The 13,052-nt window shown below is 45.2% G+C and overlaps 2 protein-coding genes across 2 annotated transcripts in view; one reads left to right on the top strand and one right to left on the bottom strand.

Annotated features, from left to right (window-relative positions):
• Nucleotides 1–13,052, bottom strand: part of LOC308364918 (histone H1-like) — a gene marked incomplete at its 5' end in the record, with an annotated part of 439,427 nt that overhangs the window by 382,240 nt on the left and 44,135 nt on the right. The gene's annotated exons all lie outside the window — the stretch shown is intronic.
• Nucleotides 1–13,052, top strand: part of capn8 (calpain 8) — a gene marked incomplete at both ends in the record, with an annotated part of 43,756 nt that overhangs the window by 810 nt on the left and 29,894 nt on the right. Inside the window, 2 exons of the mRNA XM_080835309.1 lie at nt 1,068–1,137; nt 4,364–4,482. Of these exons, the coding sequence (XP_080691435.1) occupies nt 1,068–1,137; nt 4,364–4,482 (189 nt within the window). The remainder of the gene's footprint in view (nt 1–1,067; nt 1,138–4,363; nt 4,483–13,052) is intronic.

Below are 13,052 nucleotides of genomic sequence, written 5' to 3' on the forward strand. Positions count from 1 at the left end.
ACCTTTGCAAGCTCAGGTTTCCTTTAGGGTGAGATGTTCCTATGGGGCAGAGGTGTGTGTGTGTGTGTGTGTGTGTGTGTGTGTGTGTGTGTGTGTGTGTGTTAATGTGTGTATGCATGTATATACTGTATGTATGTGTGTATGTATATACTGTATGTATGTATGTATGTATGTATGTATGTATGTATGTATGTATGTATGTATGTATGTCTGTATGTATGTATGTAAGCGCTACACCAACTCAGACTTGTCAGCAAGAGTAAACTATACCCTAGTATAATAGTAAACTCCAGTGACACACCCAGTGTCAACACTCCTTAATAATTCATGCAGTCTGGCCCGGGGTGATGAAGCAGGGAGGGAAACACCTGCAGACACCCCGCTACCTCAGAATAATAAGGTTCTATCTGCGTTCAGGTCAGTTTTGAGGTATTGAGGTTTAAAGTTTTAGCATTGCATTTACCAAAACTGACAAATGGGGCACATTTTTCAGAATAAAACACTCACATTTTTTTTTTTTTTTTTTAAACACCTTAAATAATGTTCATAAATTATGCCAGAATAGGAATATGTAAATAACTCAATTTTGACAAAAATGTCAGATAGAACCTTATTATTCTAGGGTAGCGACCCACTGCTGGACACACAGTAACACACTCAAGAGGACTCTTACAGGGCCAGCGTCTGCTGACCCTACACACTTACAGATAGAGCAGCATGGGGAAATACAAAAACACACACAAACATACACTCACACACACACGCACACAGACACACACATACACGCACAAAGATCAATGCAGAAATAATTATCACATTGGGCTATGCAGCAATAAACATGTACATTTGTGTGTCAGGCTCAAGCGAGAAAATGTCATACACAACCTTCGCAATCACGCCTGGCCATGTTAGTAATGTTTTCATGAGGCTTTATGCTGCGTTAAATGTGTATGTGTTTGTCTGTGTCTGTGTCTGTGTCTGTGTCTGTGTGTGTGTGCTCTCTTGGATGTCGTCTCCACAGTCTAACTCCTCTCACGCTGGTGTGTGTCACTGCTTCTCTCACACAGGAGATCTGCACAAATCCGCAGTTTATTGTGGGAGGAGCCAAGAGGACTGACATCTGCCAAGGAGCCCTGGGTGAGTGTGAGCTCATCAGGTTCTAGAGTCTCCAATGTCTCAGGGAGCCCTCCTCGTAGAACAGCTGAGTTTGTATCACACCCCTCCTAGTGCCAGCACTGACCCGTGGTGCATGGGCGTGTTTAGAGTGTCCTGGGTTCTAGGTGTCAGATGTACTGCCTCAGCCTCAGCTCATCAGGTCCACAAATCAGCTCATTAGGTTCTATAGTCACAAATGTCCATGGGTCCTCAAATCAGCTCATCAGGGTCGATAGCCTCAAATGTCATTAGGTCCACAAATCAACTTTGTCCTACATGCCAACAGTGCGAACACACCGCTAGAACTAGGACCCGGTTGGCTGATGCAGAAAGATGCTGCCAACCACTGTAACAAACAGGGACCAGACCGACGCTTTCACAGTACTCATATTGACTCTACTGCAAATATACAAACCATGTCCTTGAGCTTTAGTTGCAGAGTAGAACTACCTACCTATCTACGTCCCAACACATTTCTCATTAATATCACATACCACGAACTGTATAAATAAAAAAAATTCACACACACACACTTACACACACACACACACACACACACACACTCAAAACCCGCACACTTGCAGTGATGTCCACTTAGATAATGATGTTTGTCTCTCTAGCACAGACACACATGTGCTCACATATAACCTCATGCTTTCTCACACTGTATGCACACAAACACACACACACACACACACACACACGCACACACACACGCACACACACGCACACACACACACACGCACAGACACACACACACACACACACGCACACACACACACACACACACACACACACACACACACACACACACACACACACACACACACACACACACACACACACACACACACACACACACACACACACACACTCATTACTCAACCTCTAAGTGTTTGGTTTCCGTGATGTGCTCCCTGTTGGCAAACACAGAACAGTCGGGACCAGCACACTCCACCCACCCAGTCACCACTGATCCTGGAACTCTAGGACCGGCACCACGCCCTCCTCGTAGAACAGCTGAGTTTGTATCACACCCCTCCCAGTGCCAGCACTGACCCGTGGTGCATGGGCGTGTTTAGAGTGTCCTGGGTTCTAGGTGCCAGATGTACTGCCTCAGCCTCAGCCTCAGCCTCAGCCTTACTGTTGTAACGTTCTCTCAGAGTAAATTCAGTCAATTTTCCTTCCTGACTTGTGTGTTCGTTCTCAGTTAACCCTTTGAGGAGTATGATCACAAATCTGTAAATGGAATGTTGCCATTTGTACGTCATAATGATCTCAAGTCATCGTTATGAGTGGTAGTTAATGTAAATTGTAGATCTGTACAGTACAATTATTGAATGACTAAACTAAAAAAAAGAAAAAAAACTCACTCCAAAAGGTGATTCAGCCTCAGCTGGAGCTGAAAAGCAGAATATGGAGATAAAGGGTGAAGTAGAACAAGGCCTGTATTTGTGTCTCTCTGATCAGGGCCACGTTATGTCCACTGTAGGCCGAATGTGCAAGCAGGGAAGGTTCACATACAAGGGGTCACACTGAACCAAACCAAATTACCTAACCTAATTATGGTGTTTAAGCACTTAAAGGTCACCTGCTCCAGGTGAGGCTCGAACTCACAACCTCGGCATTGCTCATCTTGTACTGCCTTATAAGTACCGTGCGCTAACCGATTGCGCCACTGGAGCCCTTAATGGGTGTAGAATGGGTATAATTTTATTTAATTTTTTTAGTCATGAACCCTTTTGGCGTAGTATGTACTGTATTGTAAGGCTTGAATGTATGGATAGCTTTCAGTGTTCACCCTTGAGCGCACATACCCCTTTCTTACAGATGCACAGTTCCGTTGTAGAGAAACTCACTCATACACACTCAGATTGAGACAGAAGCACACACACACACACACACACACAAATATTAGTTTGGGCTCTTGTATGTGACTGGCTCACTGAAACAGGTAGTTTGATTTTAAGTTTGGGAGAGATATAAAGTGTCCCAGCCCCGGTGTCTTTCCCACTGGTTTCCTATTCTAACCCTAAGCAGTTTGGGAGACACCAACAATCCCTGTGGGCTCCAGTGACAGAGTGGTGTGGGCAGGTAGAGCCTTGTGTTAGAGGCTCTGCTCCTCATGTTACCATAGGTTCGAAATCTCAGTTTAGACTCCCCTCCTAAAAATGTCTGTTCTTAACCCCTTCTAACAATTTGTGTCCTAACCCTAACGGTGCAAACCCATGCCACCGTTGTGAGCGACGCGATTTCTAAACCCAATGCATTTCAACGGGACCCAGTCCATTGTGACGTAGATGAGCGATCTGAGCGACGCGATAGATGAAAATTCGAACATGTTGAAACTTATGCAAATGAGGAGCGATTTTTCCCGGCAGCGGCCAATGAGATTGTTTGGTGTAGTCTTTGACGGTTTGAAAATTGTAGGACTGTATGCTATTTCCACACGCTTCACCACGGCCACTCAAAGCGATGGAATTCGGTCACATCGCGTTGCGTCGCTGGCATGGGTTTGCACCATAACCGGTTTGGGGGACACTAACAGTCCCAATAGGGTCCAGTAACACAGTGGTGTAATCTGATAGAGCAGGTTGTCAGTAGGTCTGCCCTTCACATCAGGACTGGCTCAAAATCAGTTCACATGCCCTTTACGTATTTAATTATTATGTTTTGTTTGTTTTTCGTGCACTTATATTACATGAACTTTAAACCCCAAAATATGAAGCCAAATAAGGGGAGTGGCCCATGAAGTATATATTATTACATTAATTATCTATTTATTTATGTATATAAAAACATGTGATCTCTCTTTAGGTGTGGTTCCCACACACAGAGAACTAGACTATGTACTAGACGGTGTTCTATTTTCCCATGGTCATTTTTTTGTTGTTAAGCTTTTAACAGTAAGTTCAGGTCTATCAAATCAACGCAAAAAGAATACATTTGAAAACCAAAAACCAGGTCCTTGGTACTGTGAATAAATTCTCTGTCAGTGAAGAAATATACCCTACTAGATTCATGTTGCTAGGCGACTGGTAAACACTGGTCAGTCAATAACCTAAAAGCAAACATGAGGACTGAACTGCGATTGTGGATTTGCTCCTTGGTGACTCCTTGCTCCTTCACAAAATCATAACTGTGTTGGGGTTTGTCCTGTATCAGACATGTGTGGAGCTCACCGACAATGCCTCTTTGATGTTGCTAGGTGACTGCTGGTTGCTGGCGGCGATTGCCTCCCTGACTCTGGATAAGGACATCCTTGCCCGCGTGGTTCCCCAGGATCAGAGTTTCCAGGACAACTACGCTGGCATCTTTCACTTCCAGGTCAGTTTCTTGTTTACACATTTTACATTTACACTGATGGCACACTGCCCTGGTTTGTTTTGACACCGTTCTGAAACCGGATATACTGTAGAGTTAGAAGTAGATGTCCAAGATGGTGGATCGTGTGTGCCATAAACCATTCAACAGTATGCATGTGTGACTCTCATCTGGCAGTGACAAGTGATCAAACCTCTTATTTTTGCACTCATAACTATTATGGTATGTAACTGGAGGCTTACATTCAGACTTGGTTTCAGTCATAAGCCTGTTCCCTCGATTATACCAATTGAAGTGTTTCTGCACCTAAAGGTCACCTGCTCCAGGTGAGGCTGGAACTCACAACCTCGGCATTGCTCAGCCTGTACTGCCATATAAGTACCGCGCGCTAACCGATTGCGCCACTGGAGCCCATAGCATGAACAGTACAGGCATTAACTCGATGTGTCCCTCATCACCCTTAGGATAATGACAGGAAGGACAAGGACACGAACACGATATTACCAAATTGGTTTGGCTCAGCGCTCATTGAGGGAGAACCGGGGCTACACTCGACGTGACACTCATCACCCTTAGTGAACCGGGGCTACAACAGTTAGGGCAGCGAACATACCAGACACGTTTCTAAAAACGTGACGCTAGCAAAACCATTGTTCCCTATGGTACGGTGCGCCTTTCGTGAGTGCCTTTAATGCTCCGAGCATCGCGTTTTAGTAGCGTATTTTAGGTGCGCATAAAAGTTCAAATATTTTCAACTTTTCAGCACAAGCACAGCTCATCAATGTCACACTCGAGGAACTATAAAATTCGAAATCAACAATTATTCAAACACCAATAGTTTGTATTACGTTTGATTGCCTGGTAGCGCACGCAGCCCCGCTTCACAGGTGCACCAGGCTGTTTTAGCCACCGCACTTTGCCAAGGCGTTTTTGAAGCGTCTGGCAGATTACACCAGGTGTTAGTCTTAAGCTAACGTTTTCTCCATGACGATTTCGGTCACACTGAACCAAACCAACGTGATAATGGTGTTTTTGCACTTAAAGGTCACCTGCTCCAGGTGAGGCTCCAACTCACAACCTCGGCATTGCTCAGCCTGTACTGCCATATAAGTACCGCGCGCTAACCGATTGCGCCACTGGAGCCCATAGATTGAACATTACAGGCAGATTTTTTTCTCGACGTGTCCCTCATCACCCTTAGGATAAGGACAGGAAGGACAAGGACACGAACACCACATTACCATTTACATTGGTGTGGCTTAGTTCTCTTTGAGGGAGAACCGGGGCTCCACTCGACGTGACTCATCACCCTTGGAGAACCGGGACTATGACAGTTAGTGGGTTCTAGAGTGAGTTGTGCTTTAGGACAGGAGAGCCAAAGCTAGAGGCGTTGGCGTGACTCACTTACTGTCAGGTGCATGAGGCCCCCACAGACTATCCTTCCACACTCATTAAGCTGGAGGAGATTACACCAGGTGTTAGTCTCAGGCTTACATCGGGAACATTTTCTCTCCATGAGGACACCGGTCACAACCATAGTTATGGGATTTTAGCACCTAAAGGTCACCTGCTCCAGGTGAGGCTCGAACTCACAACCTCGGCATTGCTCATCCTGTACTGCCTTATAAGTACCGTGCGCTAACCGATTGCGCCACTGGAGCCCATAGCATGAAGATTACAGGCAGATTTTTTTTTTCTTGGCCATGAACACCTTTGGTGTAGTATAGCCTCACTGACTCTGGATGAGGACATCCTGGATCAGAGTGTCCAGAACAACTACACTAGCATCTTTCACTTCCAGGTCAGTTTCTTTGACCTCTCAGAGGACAGCTGATACTTGGGGGGGCTCCTCCCTGACCCAGATCAGGTTCAGTTCTCTTTTGGTTTCCCGCTCTTGCGTGTTCACCTTTTCTCCGCCACGCGTTGCGTCTTTCTACGTTTTTTAGGTGCGCTTAAAAGTTGAACTATTCTCAACTTTCCAGAGCAAGGCAGGGAGGCGCACCGCTCATCAATGTCACGCTTGGCCCTGGAAGCCAATCAGATCAAGCAACAGGTTTACCGTTTTTTTCTTGTTTTGATGCTGGTAGATGTGGTATGAACGGTACTTTACAAACGAAAACGGCGATGGCAAATATAGATGAAACCTTAATTTAAGCGGTATTTAACTACATGAACTATACAATTAAAAACCAACAATTATTCAAACACCAATAGTTTTTATTACGTTTGATCACCTGGTTGCGCACGCAGCCCCGCTTCACAGGTGCACCAGGCTGTTTTGGCCGCCGCACTTTGCCAAGGCGTTTTTGAAGCGTCTGCGCCTGTAGAAAGGCGTCCTGGTGTGTTCGGACCCTTAGAGAACCGGGGCTATAACCGTTAGTGGGTTCTAGAGTGAGTTGTGCTTTAGGACAATACAGCTAGAGCTAGAGTAGTCGTGACTCACTCACTATTCCAGGTGCACGAGGCCCTCACGCACCTGCCTCATAAAACCAATGTGATAATGGTGTTTTTGCACTTAAAGGTCACCTGCTCCAGGTGAGGCTCAAACTCACAACCTTGACATTGCTCAGCCTGTACTGCCATATAAGTACCGCGCGCTAACCGCTTGCGCCACTGGAGCACATACAGCCGTGGAAAAAATTAAGAGACCACTTCAAAATTATCAGTTTCTCTGGTTTTACTATTTATTGGTAGGTGTTAAAGTAAAATGTAAATTTTTGTTTTATTCTATAACCTACTGGCAACATTCCTACCACATTTCAAATAAAAATATTGTCATTTAGATCATTTATTTGCAGAAAAATGACAATTGGTCAAAATAGCAAAAAAGATGCAGTATCTTCAGATCTCGAATAATGCAAAGGAAACAACCTCATATTCATTTTTAAACTACACAATACTAATGCTTTAACTTAGGAAGAGTTCAGAAATCAATATTTGGCCTTGATTTAAAATCACAACTTTCATGTGTCTTGGCATGCTCTCCACCAGTCTTTCACATTGCCGTTGGGTGACTTTATGCTACTCCTGGCGCAAGAATTCAAGCAGCTCGGCTTCTTTTCATGGCTTGTGACCATCCATCTTCCTCTTGATCACATTTCAGAGGTTTTTTTATGGGATTTAGGTCTCGAAATTGGGCTGGCCATGACAGGGTCCTGATCTGGTGGTACTCCATCCACACCTTTACTGGCCTGGCTGTGTGGCATGGAGCATTGCCCTGCTGGAAAAAAAAATTCTCAGAGTTGGGGAACATTGTCAGAGCAAAAGGAAGCAAGTTTTTCTTCCGGGACAACGTTGTACTTTGCCTGGCTGAGGTTTGTAAAAGACCATAAGGATTGAACCAAAGCGGACTGGAGGTTCTTCTAAGTTCGTCTTCTCTGATGAGTCCAATTTCACAGTAGGTGCAAGACTCTGTGGCTTGTAGGCCTCTCCAGGTCTCCGTCTAACCATCAGACGACCATGTGTTGGGCAAAGCTGAAAATTGGACTCATCAGAGAAGACGAACTTAGGGACCTCCAGTCAGCTTAGCTTCAATCCTTATGGTCTTTTACAAAAGTATATTTGGTCTTTTTGTATATAAAAACATAATGGGTAGATTTTTACTTTTGCCATGAACCTTTTTGGTGTAGTATTGCCTCCCTCTCTGAACCATGTGGTTTCCCTGGATCAGAGTTTCCAGGACAACTATGTTGGCATCTTTCACTTCCAGGTCAGTTTCTTTGACCTCTCAGAGGACACCTGATGCTGCAGAGGTCTCCTCCCTGACCCAGATCAGGGTCAGTTCTCTTTCGGGTCAACTTACACGACGTGTCCCTCATCAACCTTAGGATACCCATAGGAGTCCCCAAAACTCAAGATGATGGAAGCGCAAGCTGACTGTTAAGACTAGTGAGATCAGGGTTAATGCAGGCCCAGCTTCAAATGGCTCCTACAAGTTGGGCTCCCCCTTTCCTTGTGGCTCAGTGCTCATTGAGGGAGAACCTGGGCTCCACTCGATGTGTCACTCATCACCCTTAGTGAACCGGGGCTCCAACAGTTAGGGCGTGAACATACCAGACGCATTTCTAAAAACGTGACACTAGCAAAACCATTTTTCCCTATGGTACGGCGCGCCTTTCATGAGTGCCTTTAATGCTCCGAGCATCGCGTTTTAGTAGCGTATTTTAGGCGCACATAACTTTAAATATTCTCGACTTTTCAGTCGGCCCAGGCAGGTTGTGCAGGCATCCCGACTACACATGCGCTGCAGGCTGTTTTGGCCGTCGCACTTTGCAAAGGTGTTTTTGAAGCGTCTGCGCCTGTAGAAAGGCGCCGGGGTGTGTTCGGACCCTTAGAGAACCAGATCGGGGTCACTTCTCTTTCGGGTCAACTTCCTCAACGTGTCCCTCATCACCCTTAGGATAAGGACAGGAAGGACAAGGACACGAACACAATATTACCATTGGTGTGGCTCAGTGCTCATTGAGGGAGAACCGGGGCTACACTCGACGTGACACTCATCACCCTTAGTGAACCTGGGCTCCAACAGTTAGGGCGGCGAACATACCAGACACGTTTCTAAAAACGTGACGCTAGCAAAACCATTGTTCCCTATGGTACGGTACGCCTTTCGTGAGTGCCTTTTATGCGCTGTGCGTCAGGTTTTTATAGCGTATTTTAGGTGAGCATTAAAGTTAAAATATTCTCAACTTTTCAGTGCAAGGCTCATCAATGTCACACTAGGCCCAGACAGGTTGCACACGCAGCCCCGCTTCATAGGTGCACCAGGCTGTTTTGCCCGGCCACTTTGCCAAGGCGTTTTTGAAGCGTCAGCGCTTGTAGCAATGCGCCTAGGTGTGTTCGCCCCCTAAGTGGGTTCTAGAGTTAGCTGTACATTAGCACAGGACAGCCCCAGCTAGAGTAGGCGTGACTCACTTACTATTTCAGGTGCACGAGGGTCCCACAGACCTGCTACAGATTACTCATGCTGTTAGTCTCAATCTTACATTAGATTACTCATGCTGTTAGTCTCAATCTTACATTAGATTACTCATGCTGTTAGTCTCAAGTTTACATTAGATTACTCATGCTGTTAGTCTGAATTACATTAGATTACTCATGCTGTTAGTCTCAAGATTACATTAGATTACTCATGCTGTTAGTCTCAAGATTACATTAGATTACTCATGCTGTTAGTCTGAATTACATTAGATTACTCATGCTGTTAGTCTCAAGCTTACATTATTTTACAAATGCTGTTAGTCTCAAGCTTACATCTGAAGCATTTTCTCTCCATGAGGACCCCAGTCACACTAATAACACTAAGGGTGATGAGAAGATGAGGCAACGTAATTATGGTATTTTTGCACTTAAAGGTCACCTGCTCCAGGTGAGGCTCGAACTCACAACCTCGGCATTGCTCAGCCTGTACTGTCTTATAAGGACAGCCACAACCAGGGCTGGACTGGGACAAAAAATCGGCCCGGGCATTTTGAACCAGACCGGCCCACTTAATTCGATAACACACCTTTTGGTCTCTCGAATGTCTACACCAGGGGTCACCAAACTTTTTTCTCTGGGGGCCACATTATCGTTCCTGACTGTGATGAGGGGCCGGGATCAATCACGTGGGCTGTATACTAGGCTACTACCTGCTATAGCCATAATTTCTAGCACAAAATAGTTCATCATTACAAGTGATTTGCAAAAGAAGTGAGTACTTCACATGTTTTTCATATAATACAAATGGCACGGTCTTTCCATGGAACAAAAAAATAATCCTTGGTCCATTGTTCTTTAAAAACCCGACACTCTCTGTCAATTTTCCTCACTTTACTGCACGCCATTACACTGCTGTTCAACTGTAGCCTGATATTCTCTGCGCATGACTTCCATCAGCTTGTCAGGTAGCGGAAATTTGGTCATGAACATACGTCATATAAATAATACAGACACATATATAATTATAAAAAATATAAATGGTTAATAAAAAATATGTTTTAGTGTTAAAAAAACAAGATGCAAATGTAACAGATGTCAACCATTAGAACGTTAGATAACGTTGCTTTTAAAGCGTGATAGAGGTGCTGGCGATCAGATTGACAGTTCCACTCTTTGGCTCACGGTCACTAGGCCTACATACCCTACTGACGGCCTCGAGTTCTAATCTCAGGTGACGGAATGAACAACGATTACCGCCCTCGTTTGGAGAGTCCTGTTATTATTTCACAAAACAAGTAGGTCAACTAAAATAAAGTATTTAAAAAAAAAATACTTTTTTTTTTTTTTCTTTGGGCCAGTTCAAATGGTGAGGTGCAGAGAGGTGGAGGGCCGGCCAAAGGGGCGTGGCGGGCCGTATCCAGCCCGCGGGCCATAGTTTGGGGACCCCTGGTCTACACCAAGCAGGCTTTTAGCTAACAGGGCGTCTGCCCTATAGTCTACTAAAAAATAAGAAGAAATGGGACGCCCTACTTTTAGGCAGGACGGCCTACAGACGCCCTATTTTTCTCCCGTTTTACCTTTTAACTTCGCTGAATGTGATCAAAATTCACCGTTTCAGTCGCTTCAGTGCTTAGCGAAGTCTAGAATCATATGCCCTGCCAATTAGAAAATAGCATTGCTGTATTCCAGCTACAACAACAACGTTACATCATGATTCCAACGAAACATTGATTCATGTGCTCGCAGAAGCTACAGAAGACAGCTGTCTCACCGCACGTCACTGAACCTAACCTACTTCTTTATGAGTTCAAGAAGAGTTTGTGTGTTAAGGTGGTGGTCTTAATTAATCTAAATTCAATACAATACAATATCATACACTTTAAAGCTTTGTTCAGAATACGGAGGTCAAAGATCGGTCGATATTTTCCGTCCTTTTTTGGAACCAGAAAATAGCAACTGAAGAACCCCCTGTTCTCGTGTACGAGATGTACAGACTGTATTGCTCCCTTTCCTAGAAGGGAGTCTATTTCCTCCTGTAGGAAACGCGCTTGATGAGGTCGCACTAACGTTTGAACCAAGTCCCCTGAACTTCGCGGGGGGGGGCAAACTGGAGCGTATAACGAGCTATCATAATTCACTATCTGGACAAATTGGCATATTTTCGGAATACCAGGGTTTGGGAATACTGGGCTTTCGGAACATTGACATGGCACCGCGCACCAATAGGCTAAGGGGCTAGCCCACCACTCAAACACACAACATAGAGTGTAGGCTAACGGCTGGCTGTTTCAGAGTAGAGTAGGCTGAGGGCTAGCAACAGCTACAGACTTGTCTTGTATTTAATGCAAACGAACTTGGCCATAGAACATAGGTCCTAAGTCAAACATATTTTAGAGACGTTTTAATTCATGAGTAGTAAGCTTACCGTAGGTTATTGTATCGTATCTCCATGGGCCATGCTGAATTTGTTTACCGTCCTAATGCATTATGTAGGCAGGTCCAAATCGAAAGGGGTTGGTGTTGGGTCAGCCCAGGGGATGTGATTGGGCCAGCCCAGTGTCAATAGGGCCACTCATGAACTACTTTTGTGGGCCAGCCGGTCAGACCATTATATGGGGAAAAAAAATAAATAAATAAAAATTCGGGACTTTCGGCCCATATTGCACCTCGGCCCACCGGGAAAACGCCCGGTATGCCAGATTGCCAGTCCAGCCCTGGCCACAACTAGAGGAGAAGGCGTGACTCACTTACTAGTGATGCGCGGGTTACCCAATTACCCGCGGGCACCCGCGGGCACCCGCGGGCCGGGTGGGTTGGGTAGCAGTTTTCTCTAAGTATTGCGGGTTCGGGTGGGGCGGGTCAAAATGGTCAAAACCCGCAACCCGGAACTTCCAGCGAGCATGCGTTCAGTTCGGCAGGGCGCGTGTTGGAAGCGCGCAGAAATAGGCTAAACCCAGACACCGTTGATGCCATCCTATTTCTCCACAGTGCTTCCAAACAGCTGACATAAAACAGTGGACCAGTAGTTCTATGTAGCCTATCATTTTTTTGAGTTTTTATGTTGTAGAAACCTAGTGGGCTACTTGTTATTAATTCAATTCAATTCAATTTTATTTGTATAGCGCCATAACAATACAATTGCCTCTCGGCGCTTAACAGAGCCCAGAGCCTGAACCCCCTTAGTGCATGCACAACGGCAACAGGGGCAAGGAAAAACTCCCTGTTAGGCAGGAAGAAACCTTAAGCAGAACCACGGCACATAAGGGGGGACCCATCTGCTTGAGGTCGGCCGGGTGGAGACAGGAAGGTGGGACGGGGGGAAGGGGGGAAAGCGGCTGCTCCACTTTTCTTTAGACAAAATTGCACTAAAAAGTCGTTGTCATAGCCTATTATGGTTACATTGCGTTGATGTTAGTTTATTTATTTATTTATTTTATTTTGTAGGAACCTCGTAGTCAGGTGAACTATTGAGTATGCTACTTGTTATGAAGTGGCTGTTCCACTTTTGGTTTAGACAAAACTGCGCTAAGAGTCTAGTTAATCAGATTGTCATATATCTGGCAGTGACGTGCGGTGAAGTCAGTACGAGGGTAGGCACTGAGTTATGAAAGCCAGATTACTTTATTGTTTAGGCTAATAGGCTACGTCACAAC

The sequence above is a fragment of the Sprattus sprattus genome (genome assembly GCF_963457725.1).
Source record: "Sprattus sprattus genome assembly, chromosome: 1".
NCBI lineage: Eukaryota > Metazoa > Chordata > Actinopteri > Clupeiformes > Clupeidae > Sprattus > Sprattus sprattus.